Source organism: Nyctereutes procyonoides, unplaced genomic scaffold, assembly GCF_905146905.1.
Source record: "Nyctereutes procyonoides isolate TBG_1078 unplaced genomic scaffold, NYPRO_anot_genome, whole genome shotgun sequence".
Lineage (NCBI taxonomy): Eukaryota > Metazoa > Chordata > Mammalia > Carnivora > Canidae > Nyctereutes > Nyctereutes procyonoides.
This window is the reverse complement of record NW_026575132.1, coordinates 34,989,686-35,014,218: the sequence shown is the minus strand read 5'-3', so window position 1 is coordinate 35,014,218 and position 24,533 is coordinate 34,989,686. Positions and strand designations below refer to the sequence as shown.

Genomic DNA, 24,533 nt, shown 5'->3' with positions numbered 1-24,533 from the left:
CACCTGTCTGACCTATGGTGAGATGAACTTGGCCTGGAAATCCACTTGTCACCTGGCCTTCTCAAGTTCCTACTCTAAGATAAGATCATGATTTTCAATTAGCTTTCCCCTCATACAGCCAGAGTAATAGCTGCAAGGAGAAAGCTGATAGACCTTATGGCTGTGCTTATGCGTGGCCCCTGGCCATACAGAGGTCTATTAGTCTTCATTGCTGATCTGGCCAGGTGAAGCCCTTATTCTGCCTTATGGGCTTTACTGTCCATTAGGGCAATCATGGTTACCTTACATGTGATGGTGCCACTACCCACTGGCTGCTTTTCTGGAATCCTTTTAACCCTTTTTTCTCATACTGCCAACCATGGCTGAGAATATCCATTAAACTTAAGATGCTGGTACGTTTTACTAGCACATTCCTTTATCAAATTGGAAGCATCTTGGGGCCCTTCAACAGGAACTTTTATTTAAACCCAACATCAGGCTTAAACTCCACCCCAAGATCAAGGGATGTGGGCTCTTCTGAGCCCACCAGGCACCCTCCACAGAACATTTTTGGCTGTTTTTTTCCCCCACCTCACATATTAAACCCTACCATGCCCACCGGAGTCTGATGACCCCTTTTCTCAACACCCAGCATACAACCCTCCTGTAGGTCACTATCTCCAAGCTTCAAGAGTTGACCCCAGCAGACTATTAGGATGGACTCTAAGCATTTCATTTAAATCTTGAGTCCCAAGAGATGCCCATTACAAATTATTTTACACTTAACCCTTTGGTCCAGCGTCCTCCAGGTCCCCTGGGGTGCTAGGAGTCTTCTCCACACAAAAGAAGCCAGCTCTTTTCTATATTGGGGCCTCTCCCTTCTGTCATGCTAAGTCCTGATACTAATTTTCTGGAACATGAAAATCAGTTTTCTTGAAGGTGCTAGATAGCAAGTATTTTGTTTTGCAAGCTGAGGCATATTTGAAATTTCTAGTATTTACTGACAACTCAAAATTTAAGTGCAATGTTTTGTAGTACAAGTCTACTAATAAGAATGGAACTCATTTGGGGAGTCATTTTTCATTGGGGTTCCCAAACATTAAACCAACTCATCTGTAAAACATTCTTGAATTACAGACCATGTAAAAACAGGTAGCAGACTGGATTTGAAGGGGGGTTTGCCAGTCTATTCTAGAAATGGTACTTGGAGCAAGCTTTGAGGCAGACATCTTCTAATCACCTACCACAGGTGAGGCTTCCAGATAGTTCTGAGGAAGCCACTGCTGCTGGCCCAGCAATTTCAGATAATATAGCACATTCCTCTGGGTATCCCATCCCAAGTTTTTGGAGCCCACTCCTTATTCGGACTCTAAACTGAGGTAGGGAGGCTTTTAGGGGGTGAATATACTCCTTAAATCTTCACTACCTTATCAGATCTTGGTCTTTCATGGCATCTTACCATTTACAGATGTCTTAAGCTCCCAGGTGCTGCTTGCTCTACCTGGGTTTCTCTGGGTCTTCATAACCCAGAGAGCCCTTCCCTCTGGTGGACTGTTGTTGGAACACTTGGGAACATGGTGGACCCATGGGATGGTAGAGACCCTGTGAGCAAGCTTTAGACCAGGTACATCTCTGCCTCCCGAGAAATCTCGCATTACCTAGTCTTCACAGTGGATCTTCCTACTTCAGCCTGTGTCCAAGCACCTCTGGCATTTCTGGGCACTGCTGCTGCCCTATTTCAAGCCAGGAGTCTGCAGAACACTGGTTGGAAAGAGGGCAGGTAAGGTGGGCCTGTGAAGCTATAGGAGGCCGAGGTAAGATATTAGTCTACATAAAAGCTTATTTAATAAAATCTTCAGGAGCTTACCCAACAGAACATTGACTCTTTGAAATAAAAGGATGATCCCAGAAATGGTGTGTAGTTAGGCTATCTAGGCTACATTCTATGGTTATCAAAAACAAGTGGGGGGTGGGTGGGGAAAAAAAGCTTTATCAGTTAAAAATTAACCTCCATTCACATCTCAAAGCCTGTTTGAGTGTCAAAGTTAATAGTGATGGCAATATGCTGTGTGCAGAGCTGCCTGGAATTTGGACAGTTTTCTCTTGCTAGGTAGAGAATGACTTTCTAATTTGGAAACAGGTCTGTCCCAAGATTATGTGTATTATGTAATAACCTGTGATTTCTAACCCAGGACTATTAGAGCTAGCATGGAAAAAAATGTTCAAATCAGTACATTTCATATTTAAAAAAACAAAAAACCCTGAAATAAAATGTGGTTGTGATTAAAGACTGCCAAAGTATGTGGCACCCAAAATTAAGGGTCTCTAGCTATGAGAAATGAATGTGACTCCAGTATAAGAAAAGAGCGGGACATTACAGCTGAGCAGTCCAGTCTCAAAGGAGGCTAGACCTGTGTGCTGCCTCTATTTTCATACTCCCGTGTTTCCAGTCACCATTTCTACCGCTCATGTTTAACATTTTTAAAAATCAAACTTTTAATTTAGCCTTGGTATAGGAATAAGGGAAATCTTAGATTCCATGTGCTAAATTAGTTTTGAAATTCACACTGAAATACAGCAGTATTAAAACAAATTCTCTTCAACCACCCATTTTGCTACTTTTTGGTGAGTATATAGTCGGTGCCAGTCATTGTGAAAAAATCTTTATTTTAAGAAAAAAATTTAGTTAACAAAAAAATTTAACAAGTTTCACTTAGCAAAATACACCCAAAAGGAAATCACAGTACAAAGAAAGTTTTAAGTCAAGGCCTCACCAATTCCTACAGTATTAGTAATGTGTCTCAATTTTCAAAACTAACTTATTTTTTAAAAGCTTAAACTTAACCTAAAAAGATTTTAAATGAAAATAAACTAGAATGAACAAACAGGAGAAATGTTCCTCTTTGAATCAGGGATCTAGCACCTTGAGTTTTCCAAAAAAGCACGTCTCCCCAATGTGTTCACGGTGATGTGGTGTAAAAGATCCATTTAATGTACTTAAAACTACTTTAACTCAGATAACATCACTCTGAAGTACACTACCCAAAATGTTAATTGAGAAAAGCTGAAAATAGTTTTAGTTTACTCAATATCACATGCTAGAAGAAAGTTTGCATGAGAAAACACTGAAGAGGTAATTTTTTAATCCAGATTTCACAAACTCATGGTGCAAAATGGGTCCCACAGCTTCCTCTAGAGTAATAATTGCTTTTCACTGCTTGTTGGCTGCCTGTGAAAATTTGATTGCAATAACTCAAATGCTCCTACAAAACTAGTCATATCCACCCATGCTGTTCTGGCCTCCATAGCCAGCCCCGTAACAGCCACTCACAGACTGGCTCTCGAGGCCACTGTAAGTCGACTGGGCTGACACTCCCATGCCTTGCATCATCTGGCTGCTATATGCCCCATTGCTGGCCCCAGTTGTGGAATTCAGGAAAAGTTCTATGTATCTGTGTTGCATGTTGGCCCGGTCTTTGGACATAGCTGCCACAGCTTCTTCGTGAGTGGCAAACTCAACATCAGCTTCACCCGTCACTCTTCCATCAGGGCCAATCTCAATATGGACTCTCACAGGGTTGAGTGGAGAGAAGAAGTTGTAAATGTCGTTCTCGGTAGCTTTGTACGGCAGCCCTCTCATGTGGACACAGTGTCCAGTGGTGCTCTGGACGGTGAACTCTCCATCTCCATATCTGTGGTCATACATGCCCGAGAGACAGTAGCTGAGGTCTCTCCCAAACAGATCAGTGGTGAAGCCGTAGCCATCGCTGAGGCCACTGTACTCCTCATAGCCCCCATAGCCTGCACTATAAGCACCAGACCTCATCCTCTCCAGGCCTGCTTGCTTGACAATGCCAATATACCTCCTGGCTGTGCCAGGGCGGTCATAGGGCCCCGGCCGCTGTACAGACATGAACTTCAGAGGAGGATCTGAGTATGACCTAACTTCTTCCTGACTGCTCTTAAACACTTCAATATATCTGTGCCCTATTCTCTCCTTGTGCTTCCCGAGGGCCTTCTCAGCTAACTCCTGGGAGGCAAACTGCACAAAGGCTTCCCCTGTAATCTTGCCCTCGGGGTCCACAGGCAATGTGATCCCGTTTGGCACAATTTCCAACCCTGAGAAGAACTGAACGATTTCTTCCTTGGTGCATCCAAATGGGAGTCCTCGAAGCCGCACGAAGCCATCATTGGCGGTGTCGGCACTGTTTGGACCACTGTGCTTCAACACCCAATCCATCTCGGTTCTGTGGGACTTGAACACCTCAATGTACCGGTGTCCCATGCTTTCCCTGTCTTTTTTAAGGGCCATTTTTACATCATCTTCTGATTCAAGTTCAACAAAAGCCTCACCACTCTGCCTGCCTTCTCTAGTGTAGATGAAATGAACGCCTGCAGCCCCATCATGAATTGTGCAGTCAGAAAGGAAATTCTGCACATCCTCAACAGAGCAGGACCAGGGCAGGCCACGGAGCTTGACCACAAAGCCTTCACCTCCCTCGGGGCCCAGCATCATGGACACTTGAGAGGACAGACGTCAAACAAGCTTGGGTGCAGCTTTTTGTGGCTGAAAAGAAAGCAAAAACTTTACATAATTTTTCATTTATTATGTACAAGAATATGCAGTAAATCTTATTTTTCTGATTTTACAGATGAAAAAATAAAATGTTAAGAAATACACCAAATACATTTGAACTGAGATTCAATCCCAGGTCTCCCCTAAAATGTACATATTACTCACAGACTGAAAAAGAATTAGGAATCTAAAAAAAAAAAAAAAAAAAAACAATAGTGATCTAGAAGCCTCTGTCAGTAAGCCAAAGCCTATCAATTCTAATGGTCAGTTATTTTAAGTTCTAAAAGGGAAGACAAAAGAATGAAATAAGCCAATATTTAGAAATAGAGAACTTCTCAGAACTGGAAGAAAGTGAGATTATGACACTCAAGTAAAAGAATATTTTCTTGTTACTAGAGAAAAGACAGAGCAAATTTGTAATAATATAAGCAGGGGAATGGCAGATGGAGCAGCAGGCTCCACGCTGACCAGGAGACTGATGATGGTTATCAATCCCAGGGCTCTGGGATCACAACCTGAGCTCAAGGCAGATGTTTAACTGACTGAGCCACCCAGGTGTCCCTTGGCTCATAATTTTAATAAATTACAGTAATTTCAGTATTTGATGAAGTCACTATGCAGCACTTAATCATTTTTTTAAAACTGCCAACGTGCAAAAGGATGATTTTGTAATGACTTTGGCTCCATCCCCCTATAACAGATTTCATATGCTCTTCCTCCTCTTTTGTACATGTGAAGTAAAACAGCCCAGGAAGTTTAAGTTATCTATTTCCTGGCTGTACCAGGTAGCTCAGTGTCACATAGCCAGGCCAAATGGTTCACATTGTGGACCAGACAGTTCTTTGTTGTAGGGAATAGGCCTGTGCACTATAGGCTGGAAGGCAACATCCCTTGCCTCTGCCTACAAGCTGCCAGTAGCAATACCCTCCCCCCAGGTGCGACAACCCCACAGATTTCCAGAAATTTCCAAATGTTCCCTGAGGGTAAAACCTACTCCCAGCTGAGAATGACTACTGGAGAATCAGGATCACCAACCTTAAAGTGGGCCCTCAAGACTGCCTACAGTTCTACCACACACACACACACACACACACACACTTGCCCAAAGCCCTGAGCTGTCTGTGGCAACCTCACCTTTTCTCATTCCCCCCATCTGCAGCTGATCAGCTGATTCAAAGAACAGCGACTACGTGAAGGAACTGCCACATGCCACTAAGTCTAGGAATTTATAAACAAGCAGTTGCTTCTTTTGTTAGCTGATATCATTAGCAGGATCACAATCCTGCTCTGGTCCCAACTCCACTCACCCTAGAAAAAACTTTTAAGGCTCCACACCTAGCGTAAAGCCTAATGTGGAGCTTGAGCTCACAACCCTGCATGATCAAGACTTGAGCTGAGATCAAGAGTTGGACACTTAAGTAACCAAGCTATCCAGGTGCCAAGAGAAACTTCTCTTCAGTCTTTTCACTGAAGACCACCTTCTTAGTAATTAAGAATGTCCATTCGGAACTAATGGCATTATATACCATTTCACTTGTTCCCATAGCAGAATTTAACCACTCCCCCTGGAAATTCTTTCTCCCTCTAACTCTTAAAGAAGATGCAACCTTCTCCTGGTTTTCCTATTAATTTTGATTGGTTCTCCTAGCTGTTTCCTTTGAGTCCTTCCACATTCAACTGCTGGGAATCACTGAGCTTGGGTGAATTCTTTTCTAGGCAGCCTTAAGTGATCTCCCTCCATGGTCAACTAGGTCTGGGCCCAGGACATTCAAGTACCCAGCCTCAGGAAGCCTGGCTTCCTCAGGTTTCCTGAGGCCCAGACTGGTATACAAAACTCGACTCCATAGCTCTGATACACCACAAACGAAAGCAGTATTTTCTCTGGAACTCTTTTATAGCACCTCACCAGCAGGTATAGATAGCCTTACCTGTCATCCTGAGGTTCTAGAAAGAAAAGGGAAGTAATCCTTGGACAACTTCACTCAAGCCCTCAAATCTAAAGAATTCATTACCATTCTGGAGTGTCCCATTCATCACCCTCAACCACATTCCTAAATTCTATTCAATTACTCTGGATTTCCAACAATATAAAGAGCTCAATAATCTCCTCCTCCGTGATTTCAATTGTCAAACTTTTTCTTTCTATAGCCCTCCTATCCCTTTCTACTTCCTCATTTCTAATTCCAGCACCAACAGCCCATGCCAGGATATTCTCATCTGGTTCTTAAACTTCTCCAAGTGTAATGGCTAGCCCTTACTGCAACTCAATCTGCAGCTCAAGTGTTCTCCTAAACTCACTTTATGTCATTCTCCTGTTCCAAATCAGTGGCTTCCCACTGGCACTAGAACAGAAACCACAGAGCTAAGGGAGTACTTACACCTTGCAACTTTGGCCTACAACGCATTTATCTAGCTTGCATTGCTCCCAATAAAAAAAGAAAAAAAAAAAGGAAAAAAAAAAAGCCCTCTTTGATTCATTGTGCCTGAATTGTGCCAGGCTTTCTGCTGCATTGGACTACACGGAGTAATCTAATCATCTCCCCAAATATACTCCCCACCCAACCTTCTGCCTAGCTAAATCCTACTAATCCTTAAAGCCTCAGTTCAAACATACGACCTCTTTCCACAAGTTCTTCTTCTACAAGTTCTCTTATTTCTACACTCAGTAGCATTCTTGTTCTGATTTGTTTAAAATGTGTCTTCAAAACTGCTCGGAGAGCCTAGCAGGGACAGTCTGTTCCGTTGGCCACTGTGGCCCCACCCCCAGCACAGCAGGCCCAAGATTAGGGAGAGATTAACTGATTGGCCAAGTGAGGTCAACACCTCCCTCCACAACATGGCAGTCTAGGCAGAAAAAGACATGCAGGAAGCATAAACACACACAGGTATTTCATTTAGGAATTACTTACACATCAAAAAAAAAAAAAAAGAATTACTTACACAGACAGGCATTTAAGAATTACTTAAAACACCTAACAATACAGTACAGATTATAAATGTTTTGGTGCTCGCTTCGGCAGCACATATACTAAAATTGGAACGATACAGATCATAAATGTTTTGCTTGAGAAGTCTGAAAAACAAAGGGACTTCTCTGAAGGCAAGGTGAAGACTACTCTTTTCTAAAAAACAGGTCTACGTGTAAATTTATCGCTTATTTATACTCCAGAATTAATTTTCTCTTACACTTCTCATGGGAAATCCTATAACCTGCTAACTCTTTATTCTTCTAAACTTCAGATGGAATTCAAATTTAACTTTAGGTGCAAATATAATTCAGTATCTCCACTTTATCCTCAGAACCTTCTACATTTGAATTCCTTGGAGTTTTGCAGTACCTAGGACATCAACTAGAACTCAACAGAAGAGTACTGTTGGTTTCTGCTTGTTATATTTTTAAAACTAGCAACAATAATTTTTACTTCACACTAAGAAACATCCTGTTTAAATATACCACACACAAAACAGAAATTACTTTTCTTAAAAGAGCTCACCTTAAAGAACCACCTGAGGGGGGGATGCCCACAGTCGGAGACACTCCTGGCAGGTAACGAACTGTCCTAAAAAAAGAGCGATAAGGCGGTCTTGCCTCAGTGCCCCAGCACACAGCAGAGCAACCAGGGGTGATGGCGCCAGGGTCAGGATGGGCTTCTGCTCCCCTTCTCCTTGAAGAGTCAGGACTGGGACTGCAGGAGGGCCTTTAAAGTCCTAAGGCTTCCAAAATTAAAGCACATACCCAAGACTGCCCCCACAGTATTTAAAAGGTTTATCTTTTCAAGGGGTAATACCGGAGATAACAGCAGGGAAACATCCCACCAGCCTTGATGAGACTTAGAAGGCGCTTAAGCTCAGTGAAGAAATCTAAATACCAAAGGTGGGAGGGGTTTCTTCAGGGAGGGGGTGGAGCAAGGCCACAACTGTTGTGGGTAGGGAAGGGACCACAGAGGCAGGAGGGGAGACCAGGAGGAGCTCCATCAAGTATGCTAGAATTGTTCAACAGGATTTACGATTTTTACGAGTTACAAGAAGGGCGGGGGGGCAGCGGCCTAGGGTGGAGACACTCAAAGTTTTTCATTCCCAGTTTTATTTGGTAACTTTTCTTGTGACCTGAATTTGCTCCGACATTGAGAATAAAGGGAGGAAATTTTGAAACATGTTTTTCAACAGGAAAAACATCATCACTACCATCACTCACAGCCAAGTGATGAGAATATCCCCAAAGACCAGGATATGTGAAATCCACGGGGTACATCGGAGAAACTAAACCACATTCTTAATTTTGGAAAAGTATAACTGGGAAACTCAAGTGAATTTCGCTGAGCACATAGTCTTAAATTTGCCGTCTTACTAGTTTTCTCTATTATTAAATACTATCTGGATGATGGTGGGGAGCCCCGTATAAATGCAAAGTATTACAGATTAAGAAGCAATAATTTCAAAATCTCTGGAAGATGGCTTTCAGAAAGCTTCACTGTCCTTCCCCTGTACCCCCATAAGAGTGAAATCCAAAAGGTAGAAGAACCCAGGTATCTTGATTCCTTTCTCTGGTTCACTCCAGCTCCTTCCAGTGTTGTCTGCAAACCAACACCTAGACAAGCATGTGCAGGGGCGGCCAGAGACACTGCAGCCAATTTTCAAAGGACTGAAATGGGCACGTGTACACACGATGAAGCACTGACAGAGCATGGGTCTCACCAGAGCCACCACCTTGCAATCGCCGCAGTGTGAAAAAATACTGCTCTTAGGTCCCACACCTAAAGATAATTTAACTGTACTGTACCCTACAGGATGTAGCCAAGGATTTTGCACAACTCCCCCAGGTGCATGGATTCTAGTTGAGCGTGCACAGACCACCCATGGATGTGTTAAAATGCAGATTCTGAAACAATAGATGTGAATAGGGAAGATTCCGCGTTTCTAAAAAAAGTCCTAGGGCTCCTGTAGGGTCCTCCTTCACTCTACTGGTTAGACGGGATTTAGTCTGGATTCCGGTAGATCCAATCAAGATAAACAGGGCGCGCCTCGGAGTGTCACGACTGATTAGATTTATCTAAGCCGTACAAGGGCGGCTTAACATCAGGGAGGGGTACTCAGTGGGACCCTGGCTTCGCCCTCTTTTGTGTTGGCAGTAGGACCTAGCGCATGTTCACCCTTATTTGTAAATAAATATTCACCTGCAGCTCGTAGCACGCAAAAGGCAGGTTGTCCTGAATGTCTTAATTACTCAGAAAGTTCTACTCTTAAATCACCGTGAGCGAGAGACACTGCCTCAGGACTACGCAGCTCTTTTTTGCTCTAAGACTTACCGCTGAGGGGATCAGGGCTGATTTCTATTTTCATCGAACAAACGCAGTTTACAGCCAAAGGACCCCCAATTCCACCCGACGCTTAAAAACGCAGAAGGCTCCGGGCAAGGTCCAGGTGCGTCTCCTTTTGTTATTAGCCTGAAAACGAAACTGGCTGTGGGGAAACGCTTCTAGCGGGGGTGGAAAGTGCGCTCTTAAGCTCGCGGCCGCGCGGGCCGCCAGGGGCGCGCCTGAGCGATTTCGGCGGGAAGCACCGCGGCGGTCGCAGGCGCCGAGCTCGCCGGGCGGGAGGGGCCCACCAGGCCTCTACTTGGTGGATCCGAAAACGTACGATCCACCCGGCCCCACAGGAAAATGGGAGCCCAGTGCGCCTCTCCGCGGGGCCTGGGCGGGGTCAGCGGGAGCTTCCGGGGCGGGGGCGGAACGAGCGGAGGTGGGGGGAGAGAAGCTCCGGGGCCGAGCGGGAGGAGGGCCCTGGGCTGGGGGGGGAGGGCAGTTTGCCGCCGGGGTGGGGGTGGGGCCGAGTTCCAGGCCGGGCTTCCCGGAGCTGCAGGGAGGGGGCGGAGCTCCCGAGTCGGGGGGGGCTTTCTGGGGCGACCAGGGAAGAGTTCCCGGGACCCGTGGGGGGCGGAGCTGTCGGGTCGGGGGGACTTCCTGGGGCAGTGGGGCTACGGGGGGGGGGGAGGAGAGAGGAAGAGTTCCTAAGATATTGAGGGTAAAGAAAGAGTTCCTGGAGCGGGCGGGATGGGGGGTCGTGGGGGAGGGGGGCGAGTTCCCGGGACTCGCCGAGGTGGGGGGTGGGTTGGGGGCTGGGGGAGGGCGGACGGGCAGGCGGGTGGGGGTCGTCCGCTCGCGGCGGCTCACCACGACGGGTCCGGAGTCCGGAAGGCCGACGCGCGGGGCTGCGTCCCGGAGGCAGAGGCCGCGTGACTGAGGGCGGCGGGCCGGACGTGGGTCACGGGGTGTAAAGGAGGAAGTGCCACCGACGGGCCCGCCAAGATGTCACCAATGGAAACGCGTCCTGCAGGTGCGGCCCGCGGCCCGCGCGGTCGGCCCAGGCAGGAAGTGGGAGGACGGAGGGAAGGAAGAGAAGCAACGAGGAAGACCGTTCTGAGTGAGTTCTCAGGAAAGGTGCCAGGATGGGGAAAAGTCCAGAGTACCAGCGCAGGGGAGGGGTGGACAGGCACGGTTTATTTGGGGGGAAAAAATTCTCTGAAAGTAGGAAGAATTTAGAATGGAAACTAAAGGACAAAAGGTAGAACTTCTTTGTATATACAGTACCTTGTTTTTTATATTTCGCCACAAACTCGTGTAAATATTTTGCATCAGTTTAAATAAAACTCGCAATTTTTAATACCCAGCAAAGAATTAATTTCATTGAACCCGTGAATCCGCGTTCAAACGAACAATTATATTAAGGAATTTAAATTCTTTAATTTTAATTATGGTACTGTGATTTTATTTTTGGAGTCAATACTTAAGAAATATATTTAAGGTCTAGTTTCTAAGTGGATGGAGTAGGATTACAGATGAAAGGGTGATGATTTAGTAAACTAGGTGAGAGGGTACGTCGAGCTTCCTTATACTTTTGTATTTTCTGTATGCTAAATACTTTTAAGTAATGAAATTATTTAAGAAAAAGCCGAATGAATCTACTTACTATGAAATTAATAGGATTTACAAGGAACAGGAACCTACTAGATGAGAGTAGGCAAACCTAGACTGTAAATTCTACAAGAACAAATGAGTTCAGTGCTTTATTACAAAACAGCTCCAAGGGAAAAGACCAAGTAAGCACATAACTGAATAAAATAAACTTAAGACATTTATCAAGGATTCTCAATACATGGGGCATATTTGGATTTTGAGTCATTTATAAACATTTTATATCTAAACACTGACTAAAATTTTATTAAAATCTTTCATATTAAAGTGTATTGTTTTAGATATGTAACTGTAGGTATGTTTAAATATAAAGGAATTAGTTTCTAGACATTCACTTGGAAGTATCTGTGAATGAAAGAATACATTGGCTAGAATTTGCTTGAAAATTATTAGAAGGAGGGAATATAAAGAAAAACTGTCACATAACCTGATTGGTAATTGTGGAAGCTGGGCGACAAGATTCAAAAGGAAAGACACAGGGACTAAAAACTCATGAATTCAAGAGAGAACAATATTCTTTAGAAAAATTAAGCCACAAGATTAGCTTGTTTTTGGAAAGAATATCGCTACAGAACTGAAGTACCCTGACTACTTCATAAGCATTTATAACTTCTTGAAAACCTCTTCAAAATATATTTTTGTTAATTTATATGATTGGTATGCATTTTCTCACTTATTTTAGTTTCCTGCAGTTAATAAATACGTCTTACGTATGCCTTCTTGGCTTAACTGGTTGGTGACACTGGGGAGGTGACTGTTAATAATTGATCAGCCATGATATGGTTCCTGCCCGGTGAAGAAACAACATGTAGGCAAGACACGAGCATGTTGTACTGAGACCAGTGAAAGAGGAAAGCAGAGGAAGATCCCCCATAGCCTTGAAAGCCTGCCTGGTTTGGTATTTTGTACTTTAGTCTAAGGCCAATGGGAAGTCATTTGTTTCAAAATAGAATGTGGTGTAATTTGTTTTTGCTTTTCAACAGGACAGCCTAGCTGCTATCTGGAAAAGAAATGGTGGGAACAGATGCACAGAGAGGGAATGGGAAAGCAATGAGACAAGTTTGGAAAAACCAATGGTAACCTGCAATAAAAATGGTGCCCTTGGGGATCCCTGGGTGGCTCAGCGGTTTAGCGCCTGCCTTTGGCCCAGGGCGCGATCCTGGAGTCTTGGGATCGAGTCCCGCATCGGGCTCCCTGCATGGAGCCCGCTTCTCCCTCTGCCTGTGTCTCCTGCCTCTCTATCATGAATGAATGAATGAATGAATGGTGTCCTTCATTGTGGTAGAAATGAAGCTACTGTTCAAGGATGAGTGATGTGCAATAGATAAAATTATCCGAAATTGGGAGTTATTCGCTAACTCAGAAATATTGTGCACTTACAAAATGCAGGCACTGTGCTAGGTCCACAAGACAGTGGACTAGGAAATCCATAAAGAAAGGAAGAAATAAATGTATGATGACAAATTCTGAATGACCTAAAACTAAATAATGGGGATCAACTTACACTGGAGCTGAGGAAGCGACATTTAAACAGACACAAAGCAGGGGTGGGAGAAGGGGTGTGTGTGAAAATTTCCCCTGGTAAATACCTGAGGTATAAAAAGTAGATTTTAGAAGACTATTATTTTTTTGTTCCTTTGTAGGTTATCCTACTTCCTCCTCCCTGAATACTTGTTCAAATTCTTTATAGTTTTTTAAGAATTTATTTATTCAAAAGAGACACAGAAAGAGAGAGACAGGCAGAGACCTAGGCAGAGGGAGAAGCAGGCTCCATGCAAGGAGCCCGATGCGGGACTCAGATCCCGGATTCCAGGATAACACTCTGAGCCAAAGCAGATGCTCAACTGAGCCACCCCGGTGTCCCTCTTTATATGTTTTAAATGCAGCCCTTTTGCCAGTGTCTGTTTTTGTGTTGCTTTGTATAAATATTTTACTTTGTGGTGAGTCCTTTTATTATTTTTTAAGAGATTTTATTTTTTAAAGTGATCTCTACACCCAACAGGGCTTGAACTTAACGTCGAGGATCAAGAGTCCATCCCATGCTCTACCAAACTGAGCCAGCCAGGTGACCCATGGTGAATCATTTTAATCTTCATACTCAGTTCTTATTAAGTTCACAGGAGAGGGATGCCTGGGTGGCTCAGCAGTTTAGAGTCTGTGTTTGCCCAGGGCGTGATCCTGGGGTCCCGGGATCGAGTCCCACATCAGGCTCCCTGCATGGAGCCTGCTTCTCTCTCTGCCTATGTCTCTACCTCTCTGTGTGTCTCTCATGAATAAATAAATAAAATCTTAAAAATTCACACGAGAGTTTTAGATATATTTCTGCTGCTTATGTCTGTTTTCCACTTGAGCAAAGATGGGCCTATGGGCCTAGGGGAAAAGCAAATTCCCTGTCTAGGGATGGTATGTGAGCAAAGCCCAGACCCTTAATTTGTGATGGATAATTTTCCTGTTCCACTGGAAATTACACTGAAAACCACAAGTCTCTTCCAACCCAACAATTTATGAAGTCCCAACTCAGTGGCTCTTAAACTTTTTTTCCTGTCAGATACTCACTTGAGAATATAAGTTCTGAACCAACCACTTCAAGAAAGCACACTCCCACAGCTGTATCAAAATTTTCAAGGGGTTCATGCATCTGAAATATGAGAACTCTGACCCTAATTTGTATAACAACCCAAATTCAATACATAAAGCTCCCTCAGAGCTATTAAGGAGAGAGAAGCTGGGCAGCCCGGGTGGCTCAGCAGTTTAGCACCGCCTTCAGCCCGGGGCGTGATCCTGGAGACCCAGGATGGAGTCCCACGTCGAGCTCCCTGCATGGAGCCTGCTTCTCCCTCTGCCTGTGTCTCTGTGTCTCATGAATAAATAAATAAAATCTTTAAAAAAAAAAAAAAAAGAGAGAGAAGCTGTAGATGGATTAAATACATTATTAACATTCTAGATGTTTATTGCTATTACTACATTTTTATCCATCAAAGAGGATATGAGGATATATATGATCCATATGCAACAAGAAAGCTGTTTTCCATGATCTTTTCATTATTAGGCCTTTTAGTTTATATACTGTAGCTAAATCTGAGGTAATAATACACTTTCCCTCAGTATTCACTTCTCAAAAGCTGTGTTAAGTAAAAGGCAAAAATAGTATGTGAAATTAGGTAAATTATAATGCCTGTATTAAAGTTATCACAAGGGACAAATTTTTACCCAACATAGAACAAGCAACTGTTGCTCTATGGTACTACTGATTGCATACTGCAGGTGACTCAAGAATCAAAATCTAAGTTACCAGGTTAAGTTTTCATAAATAGAAACACTGCTACTTGATGTCCCTTGCTAAAGATCCTAGAGCTGGGCAAAGGCCTTAGGACGCCTTGTGGGTTACACTCATGGTCTCCAGAGAGATGGTTGTAGTACATGCCCACAGCCCCTCAAGGGGCCTAGAGTTTCCTCCTGGGGCTCTATGGAGACTTGACACCTTGTCAGGCCCCATGCAGTTGCCATAGGAGCTGAGACTGCTATAGCATCTTGGGCTCAATGTTTGCTGCTCAGGGGACCACAGTATACTGCCCTGGGAGAGTGGAGAACAGAACCAAGAGGAAAGAAACACAACAATGCACAGAAGAGTGGCTCAGGCACCCAGAAAGAATACCATGCATTCAGACAACAGCTTATTAACAGCAGTTTTAAAGGAATGAGAAGCGCTAGACGAAACACTAATTTTTTTAAGAGAAAAAAATAACGACCACTTTCAGATACTCAATTACAGAATATTAAACTTTTTTAGTACTAAAAATTGAATTTTGAATTTATAAAGTTAGTAATGAATTGAAGGCATAGTGGACTAAAAACCAAGTAGAAGAAATATCTCAAAAAAAAAAGAAATAATAAAGGGAAAAAATACATGAAATTTGGAGGACACAAGATGTAACACGAGACAAAAGTAACATGTCAATAATAGGAATTCCAGTAAGAGAAAAAGACACAAACGGAGGCAAGAGAACAGATAAAGAATGGAAAGGAGATTTTCCTGGCTAAGATAATAAACGTGGTCATGTAGCTCCCAAAAGATATTTTTAAAAGACACAACCTAAGCATATGTTGCAAAAACTCCTAAATTTAAAGTATAGAGAAAAAAAAGATTTGGAAAAAGAACAAACTGGGTACAAAGGATAAAAATATGATCGTTAACCACATGTGCCTACTGAACACTTGAAAGTGACAATTACGAATTGTGAGGTGCTGTAAGTATAAAATGCACACTGAACTGCAAAGATTAAAACAAGTATGTAACAGATCTCAACGTTAAAATACTGATTACACATCGAAATATTTTGAATAACAGCCAATCAAAATATATTTAAAAATACTAAATAAAAATATCAAAATATCCCAACTCATTCTACAAAAGTCAGCATTACCCTGTTTTATGGGCTGAAATGTGTGTCCAAAATTTAGATGCTTAAGTCCTAACCCCAGCACCTCAAACTGTGAAATCTGGATAGCCTTTTTACAAAATAAGGCCATCATAGTGAGCCATATTCCATTATGACTGGTGTCCTTTTAGAAGGGGAAATTTGGACATAGACCCAATGACGTTAAGACACAGAAGACAGCCATCTAACAAACGAAGGAGAGAGGTCTGGAATATATCATTTCCTCACTGCCTTTACAAGGGAACCAACCCTGCTGATACCTTGATCTAGGATTTCTGGCCTCCGTAACTGCAAGACAATAAATTTCTATTGTTTAAACAACCCAGTCCATAGTATTTTATTATGGCAGCCCTAGTAAACTCATATATTGATAGCAAAACCAGACAGACATCACGGGAAGAGATAACTACATACTAATATCCTTTATGAGTAAAGGTGTAAAATTCCTCAATAAAATACTACACACTGAAACCAGCCAACATGTAAGAAAGGTTATACACCATGACCAAATAGGATTCATCCCAGGAATGCTTACAGGTATTTCAGTGTAAGAAAATGTTCTTGAATTAGATAGTAGTGATGGTTTTCACAATGTTGTAAATATACTAAAAACCTCTGATTTGTACCCTTTAAACTGGGTGAACTGTATGGTATGTGAATTATATCTTGATTAAAAAAATGAAACAAATTACATTTGTTACTCTGTTGGACAGCCTAATTCTAAACAAATGTTATGGAAAGCAAAACAAAAACCTATGGAGATGTCAATAATGGATCGCCTTTGCAATGTAGATAGACTTAGGAGAGTGTGACCAGGAATTTGTAATATTCACACTAGGTGAGAATTTTTGTAAAAGCAGCATACAGAGAAACCTAATAGGCATTCAGAGTATTTCATTCTAGTCCTGTGCGCTCCCCCACCCCCTTAAGGATTACTGCTTTTTGTGCCAGGTTTAAAAGATCTTTTTCTTAGGCCAAGGCCATATGGATATATATTTAACTTTTATTTTTTAAAGATTTTTATTTATTCATGAAAGACAGAGAGAGGCAAAGAAACAGGCAGAGGCAGAAGCAGGCTCCATTCAGGGAGCCCGATGTGGGACTCCATTCCAGAACTCCAGGATCATGCCCTGAGCCGAAGGCAGATGCTCAAGGGCTGAGCCACCCAGGCATTCCTATATGTAACTTTATAAGCTTCGTTATTTTCATCTACATTTCTGTTTTGATCTACAATCAACCTGGAATTGATTTTCCATTTTCAAGAGTGTTAAAATTAGTTTATTGAGTTTCACTGGTTAATTTTGCTCATGAACTCAAGATGAAAAGCTCCTAAGGAAATTATCAGCCAACCAAATCTAGCTATATACAAAGTAATAATCATGACCAAGTTGGGTTTATTCCAAAAATGCAACTGTAGTTCATCATTTCAAAGTCAGTCCCTGCAATCTGTCACACTGACATATTTATGACGGTTAAAGTTAACTTAGAATTTTTCATGTTTTATGAGAAATGCTAAGAAATAGCCTATACAATATAAAGAAAAGGAAAATGGATAAACTGGGAACAGGAAAACTTTTCTGACCATGACCCAAAACCCACAACACAGGAAAAAACCGAAAAATTTCATTACATAAATACAAATAAAACCTCAAAATAAAAAAAAATAAAATATAAAACCTCCACACCTCTTATGCATAGCTAAAAGAACACCAAGCTAAGCAAAAATATCGACAAAAAGGGAAAGATATTTCCAATTTTTTCCCTAAAGCTTTAACATATGTTCCTTTATAGAGTATCTAAAATAAGAAAGTCCAACCACCCAAAAAGGAAAATGGGCTAGAGGCATAGAGAGTCAACAGAAAAAGAAATGACCTTAAACATGAAAAGATGTTCCACCTTTCCCATCTAAGATAAATTAAAATTTTAAATCAAGTAACATTGGGACAGCTGCGTGGCTGCCTTTCAGAGCATGCAGGATCCAGGATCAAGAATCAAGTCGCACATTGGGCTTCCTGCATGGAGCCTGCTCTTCCCTCTGCCTATGTCTCTGCCTCTCTCTGTGTCTCTCTCATGAATAAATAAAATCTTAAAAAATAATAAAATAAAATGAAGTAACATTGAAAATATCTACCATACTGGCAAAAAATACAGAAGTCTGAAAACACATCCTCTTGGCAAGGTTATAAATACCTTTTGTGGCACTTTCACTTACCATTTGTGGATATATTCAATGGCCAAAAAAAAAGCAAAGACACCTGTAAAAGCCATTCATCTCAGCTCTATTTCTAAGAGGAAAAGGCTAGACACAACCCAACTGCCCACCACTAAAGGCCAGTTGAATAAACTAGTGGACACACTTAATGGAAGTCTTACACCTTACTAAGGAAGGCATCAAAGATCACTGTGGTTGGGTCAAGAAAAGTCAGAAACCAATCTGAAGGGCTCCCACTGGCCACAAAAAATATTTTGTGCACCAAAGAGAATAAAAGCCACAGTGGATTAAAATACATCCTATATGTTAAAACCCCCGACTTCATAATGATACTAGAAAAAGTGTCTTTGGCACATGCTAGAGATCACTAAATTATGCTGGATCCTGATAAACGCTAGGAATAATGAAATCAAAAGCAACCTGTCATTTATAAAGTACAGTTTAGAATAACAAATGATTAACAAAGTTTCCTCTCTATAGAAGTATTCCTACTAATAAATGAGGAGTATTTAAAATGTCACTAATTTGGAAACATTAACATAACAATGCATTCAGGGAAAGACCATCAAAGGCTGCTAACATCACAACGGGAGTTAAGTACCTCTCTCCAAAGGAGTCCAAAGGCAGCACCTCCAAAGAAGTATTCTTTCAAAAAAAAAAAAAAAAAAATCTCAAGGGAACCAGAACAGCCTTTAGAGGAAATGTAGAGGTCAGAGACTCAAACATCACCATTGAATATAATCAGAAAAAAAACCCAAAGCCAAGAAAGGAACTCTATGTGACACTCAACCCAATTTACTAAACAAGGATAGAGAACCTCTAGATTGCACTGTCTAATAACCACACTTACGATGTGGTTAGTACAAACTGAGACGTGCTGTAGATATAAAGTACACACTGGATTCTGAAAGCTTAATTTGGAAAAAAAAAAAAGGAACTTAAAAATTACACGAGGAAATATTTTGAATATATGTTAATATGTTAAACTAAATTATTAGAACGAACGTTTCTTTGTACTATTAAAAAATGTGAAATTACACATGGCTTGCATTATATTTCCATTGAACAGCACTGCTGTGATAAACTGAATTTGAGATGTATCTACCAAATATAAGGTATGACCCTTGTTTGGATTCCGGTTCAAGCCAGCTACAAAAAAGGATCATTAAAAAAAATTATACAGTCAGGTGCATTTGAACACAGGGTATTTGATGATCTCAAGGAATTATTATTTCTTCAAGTGTGATAATGGTACTATAGTTGTATTTTTTTAAATCCACAGAATATAAGCTAAAATATTTACGGATATAGGACTACTGGGTGGCTGAGTGGTTGAGCGTCTGCCTTCAGCGGCTCAGGGCATGATCTTGGGGTCTGGGGATGGAGTCCCACATTAGGCTCCCTGTGAGGAGTCTGCTTTCCCTCTGAACTATATGTATCTGCCTCCTGTCTCTCATAAATAAAATCTTTCAATATTTATGGATATAAACATATTATGTCTGGGATTTGCTGTCAAATAAGCCAGACTGGCCTTAGATGAGCCTGATTTTCCTTCAGATCAGCCTCTTGGTTTTCCACAAAAACCCCAAATGAGGGCAGTAAGATGAGAGCAGGGTCTCTGGCAGAGGAGGGCTGTCCCTGTCAACCAGATCTGAATTCTATTCTATCCCTGCCCAAGTGACTTCATTTTCCACTCGGCCTCCATTTTCTCATCTGTACAACAGGGATAACAGCAATACCCTCCCCTCTTACAGACTGGTCATGAGCATGTGCCATGAAAATATGGTCAAATTCCTAGCTCTGTGCCTGGACCCAATAAGGGGCAATTAATGTGCTCTCCAAAAAGTCTGAGTGAGTGCCAGAGCTCAGATTGAGGAGGGGACCCCTTCACATTTTTGCAGCACCTGCAGGCACTTATCCTGGATGGGCCCAGGATGTCTCCACACTCACCTTCAGTTTTGGCCATATCTGAGGACTAACCTATTTTGAATCTTTTCACTTAAATCAATTCACACCTGAATATTTTATGTTTACAGGGAGCTTTGTAGCAATACTTTTATTTTTTTTTAAAAGGAGAGCAAATTGTCATTGATAAAGGCCATTGTTTTTTTTTTAAGATTTTATTTATTCATTCATTCATTCATTCATTCATTCATGAAACACAGAGAAAAGAGGCAGAGACACAGGCAGAGGGAGAAGCAGGCTCCATGCAAGGAGCCCAACGTGGGACTTGATTCCAGGTCTCCAGGATCACACCCTGGGCTAAAGGCGGCGCTAAATTGCTGAGCCACCCAGGCTGCCCTGTAGCAAGACTTTTAAATGAAAACCAGTCACCTACTAATTTTTTTTAAAAAATTACAGGGACACCTGGCTGGCTCAGCAGTTGAGCGTCTGCCTTTGGCTCACGGTGTGATCCTGGAGTTCCGGGATCGAGTCCCACATGGGGCTCCCTGTGTGGAGCCTGCTTCTCCCTCTGCCTATGTCTCTCAAGAATAAATAAAAATTTAAAAAGTAATAAAATTTAAAAATTACCAAAAAAAAAAAACCCCACAAAAACAATGTTAAAATTTAAAAAACTAGGGACGCCTAGGGGGGCTCAGCGGTTGAGGGCCTCTGCCTTCAGCTCAGGGCGTTATCCAAGGACCCAGGATCAAGTCCCACATCGGTCTCCCCGTGAGGAGCCTGCTTCTCCCTCGGCCTGTGTCTCTGTCTCTCATGAATAAATAAAATCTTTTAAAAAATTATTTTAAAGCCTGAAATAAAAAAGACCTAGTATGTAATAAATCTAATCAAATTACAGAAATGCATACAGGCACAAGAGATGACTAAAGATGGGCTTGCTTAAAGACTAGGAATTAGTAACATCAGCAACCTCTCCCAAACTTCATTATTAGTAGAAATTTACTCACTTCAAAATGAAGAATCTTGACTAGAAATTAACACTGAAAACATCACTTTTCACTGACATACCCCAACGCATTTTTTTGTCTAACCGGAGAACCCGAAGTATTTTCATTCTTACTAAAAATTCAGAAACCGTTAACCTTTAAAAAAATGACAGTAAATAATAGAATTACATTAAGATAGGGAATTTCGACCACGTTTTGAACGGAAAGAGTATCTGAAGTGTTCAGAGCTCCTCCAGCGCCACCAACTTCCGGAGACCTGAGGCGCGGCGTTAACCTTGGGCACCTCCGGGCCCCGTTCCCGGCGGTTCCCCCCACCCAGCGAGCCGTAGCTCGCGGACTCCGCTCCCGCCACGCACGCGGCCCGCGGCGGCAGACAGGAGCCCGGACACCCCCCAAGTAGCTGTGAGAGCTAAAGGAAGCACGTTCCTGCGTCCTAAGGCCTCGGGGGAAGGAAACTACTGCGAGGGGAGTCCGGCCGGCCGGCGGGCCCGGCCCGAGGGACGCGGGGCGGCGGGGGAGGGGGTTCCTGCTGGAGCTGGGGAAGGGGCTCTCCGGGGTCTGGGGATTTGTCCGGCGAGAACCTGAGAGCTCCTGGAGGGAACAGATCAACAGGGAGGGGCCTGTGGCCTCCTAACCCGGTCTACAAAAGACGGGGGTCGCGCGAGTCCCCGGACTCTCGCCGGCGTCACCAGGCCGCCCGGCGCCACTTTCAGTGACCCACGCGGGCACACCGAAGGTAGAGGGCGCAGCGCAAGCGCCGGCAGAGTCCAGAAGTTTCTTAGGCGCAGTCAAGAATCAGCAAAAAATACAGTCAAGGATACAAAGAAATAAAGGGCAAGGGAAAAAGAAACGGCCGATTAAGCTCGCTCCGCCTAAGTGTGGTCACCCGGCAAAGATTAACGAGAACCAAAGAGTTTCTACCCAAAAACCAGGCACAATACCTCTAAAAGCAGGAGACAAAACGGAGACCGGCGCTCAGGGCTCACACGCCACACCGAGAGGAAGAAAAGGCCTCAAAGACCGAAAGTGGAGGCTCAGCGAGCGGGAACGTGGGAGGGGGGAGGAGTCAGTTGCCAACCAGTCTGGTGCAACTCAACCACGTGAAAGTACTGCTTTCATTTTTAAATGAAGCCCCTCTCCCACGGTCGTCAGGTGCCCTCGCGCTATTTCTGGCAGGGGCGCTCAAGCTCTGCCAACCCTGGAGTCCGCACCAGGCCTCCCGCGGCCCTGAATCTCAGCCCAGCGGCCCAGTCCCCGAGTGGATGGCTCTTGATCTCAGGCCTGCCTCCCCGCACCCGAAATCTCAGTCCAGCGGTCCAGTCCCCGACCCTACGGCCGTGGACTTCTGACCCCACCTTCCGTGACCCCAATTCTCAGCCCCACCTCCCTCAGCCCCACGGGGCCCAGTCTCTGGCCCGTACCCGAGTAAGCGGCCTCTGACCTCAGGCCCTGCCTCTCCCGACCCCAACTCGCAGCCCCTGTGTGCCCAATGCCCATTCGGTCCCCGTGGGTGAGGCCCCTGACTTCAGACCTAGCCTCCCCCAAAGCCGTATCTCAGCCCCGCCGTCCCCACCCCCACCCCCAGAGGGCCCAGTTCTCGGTCCGTCCCAGTTGTGCGGCCCTCAGCCTCCGACCCGCCGCCCGTCCCGCCCCTCACCTCGGGCTCCGGGTCTCCACGCTCCCGCTCTTCACATCCGGCACCTCGATCGTCCCTCTGAGCACCTAGAGGAGGGTGGAACGCGGGGAACTTGGCAGTTGTAGCTGAGGCAGTTGAGGCTTGTTTACCATCACCATGGAAACCCCTGGCAGCGCGCCCTGGGCGGGGCCCCGAGGGGCGGGGCCTGGCGCGCGGCCGGCCCCAGCGCACAACTCCCGCCCGTCGGGCGCACGCGGCGTTTCCCGCAGCCCGCTTGCTCCGGGCTCGCCCAGTCCCCGCTCGGCCGCACCCTAGTACCCGAGAGCCGCTGCCCGGAGAGCCCGCGCCCCCACCCCACTTCCGGCTGCTGGCGGGACCGCCGGCCGCTTTCCCCGCGGAACCCCACCTTCTTCTCCAGGAAGACGCGGCGAAGGGCTACTTCCACCACGGAACCGGAAGGACGCAAGGAGCACGGCGGGGCGGGGCCTCCGCGGCGTGCGTCCAGGGGCGGGGCCGCGAGGGCGCCATTGTGCGGCTCCCGGAGCGGAGCCAGGGATTGGTCAGCAGGGCGCGGGGCAGGGCCGGGGCCTGCGGAAGGGGACGCTGTTGAGAGGAGAGCTGCTGCCTCGGGCCAGCCCTTTCTCAGTGCGGGGGAGGGTCTGATCCGCCGCGGTGGTGAGCTCCGGGAGATACTGACTAGGAGAGTTCCCCGCCTAAACAGGGACCTCAAAGGACTCCGGTAGTGAAGATCAGCGTGAGAGAAAAAAAAAGAGTAATTTCCTGCCAAGGAGAAAATAGGGAACCGAAAACAGCGAGACGGATAAAGGCGGCTCCGATTGCAGAATTTAGGGAAGGATTAACATGTTCACTGAGGTTGCTCACATGTTGATTACTTGGGCTGAGGAGGCCCCAGTCTCTGAAGGTGACCCAGAAGACCCGAGGGAACACCTGAAACTAAAGGCTGGGTGGAAATGGCTACCCAGCTTGAGAGCAGTGGAGACTTTTCTTGATGTGTTCTGGAGTTAGTAATTATCACCATTTTAATTTTTGGAGACCCTTTATAAAGAGGATGAGATCAAGGCATTCATCACAGGTTTCACAGAACAGATTATTTTAAAATCACTGGTTAAATTAAGGGAATGTTTGGAGTAGTGGCAGATTATGAGTGGATGACAGTAAAAAGCAGTTTGTCAAAAGCTGATTCTAGGAAAGAAAAATGGGAAAAGTGAAAGGAAGAGCTGTTAGAGGGGGTGAAAATGTACAAGGAGAAAATTAAAGCAAAATTACTGAAAATGAGTCCTACAAAAATCAGGTAGGTGTTCCCACAAAACTCCACAATGACTTCATCATAGCTGACTGTAGAAAAGTCTGGTTCAGGAGAGAATGCAAGCAGCCAATCTGAGGCAAATATTAAAATGGTAACAAAAAATAGTGCTTCAGAATTAAGGGACTGTGAAGCCAGGTCCAAGAAGATATGTTTATATCGTCCGTTAAGAGAGACTCAAGCTACACGGGCCTTTTGATCCCTTCGAGGGGCTCCCTGTTCATTATTGATCAACAATGCAATAATCCTTTTTTTTTTTAATTTTACTTATTTATTAATGAGAGAGTGAGAGACAAAGGCGCAGGCAGAGGGAGAAGCAGGCTCCATGCAGGGAGCCCAAGGTGGGACTCGATCCTGGGTCTCCAGGATCAGGCCCTGGGCTGAAGACGGTGCTAAACCGCTGAGCCACCCGGTCTGCCCAACAATGCAGTAATCTTTGAGGGCTTCCCTGAATGAAAGATGAGAGCCTTGTCCTGATTATGAGCCT

At 44.2% G+C, this 24,533-nt stretch overlaps 1 protein-coding gene across 8 annotated transcripts; it reads right to left on the bottom strand.

Annotated features, from left to right (window-relative positions):
- Nucleotides 1-2,626: 2,626 nt before the first annotated feature.
- On the bottom strand, nucleotides 2,627-23,196 carry HNRNPF (heterogeneous nuclear ribonucleoprotein F). 8 transcript variants are annotated; one of them, XM_055345174.1, is made up of 6 exons: nucleotides 23,129-23,196; nucleotides 22,744-22,808; nucleotides 10,726-10,882; nucleotides 9,862-9,999; nucleotides 8,050-8,115; nucleotides 2,627-4,546 (listed from the first exon to the last, which is right to left on the bottom strand). In XM_055345174.1, exon 6 carries the CDS (start codon nucleotides 4,493-4,495, stop codon nucleotides 3,251-3,253), a length of 1,245 nt encoding a protein of 414 aa, XP_055201149.1. In that variant the 5' UTR covers nucleotides 4,496-4,546; nucleotides 8,050-8,115; nucleotides 9,862-9,999; nucleotides 10,726-10,882; nucleotides 22,744-22,808; nucleotides 23,129-23,196; the 3' UTR covers nucleotides 2,627-3,250. The 8 variants fall into 8 exon arrangements, with proteins under 8 accessions (XP_055201149.1, XP_055201150.1, XP_055201153.1 ...); XM_055345175.1 differs by lacking the exon at nucleotides 10,726-10,882; XM_055345178.1 differs by lacking the exons at nucleotides 9,862-9,999; nucleotides 10,726-10,882.
- Nucleotides 23,197-24,533: the final 1,337 nt, after the last annotated feature.

Coding starts and splice junctions, on each gene's coding strand:
- HNRNPF (XM_055345174.1), bottom strand. CDS start 4,495: ATGATGCTGGGCCCCGAGGGAGGTGAAGGCTTTGTGGTCAAGCTCCGT.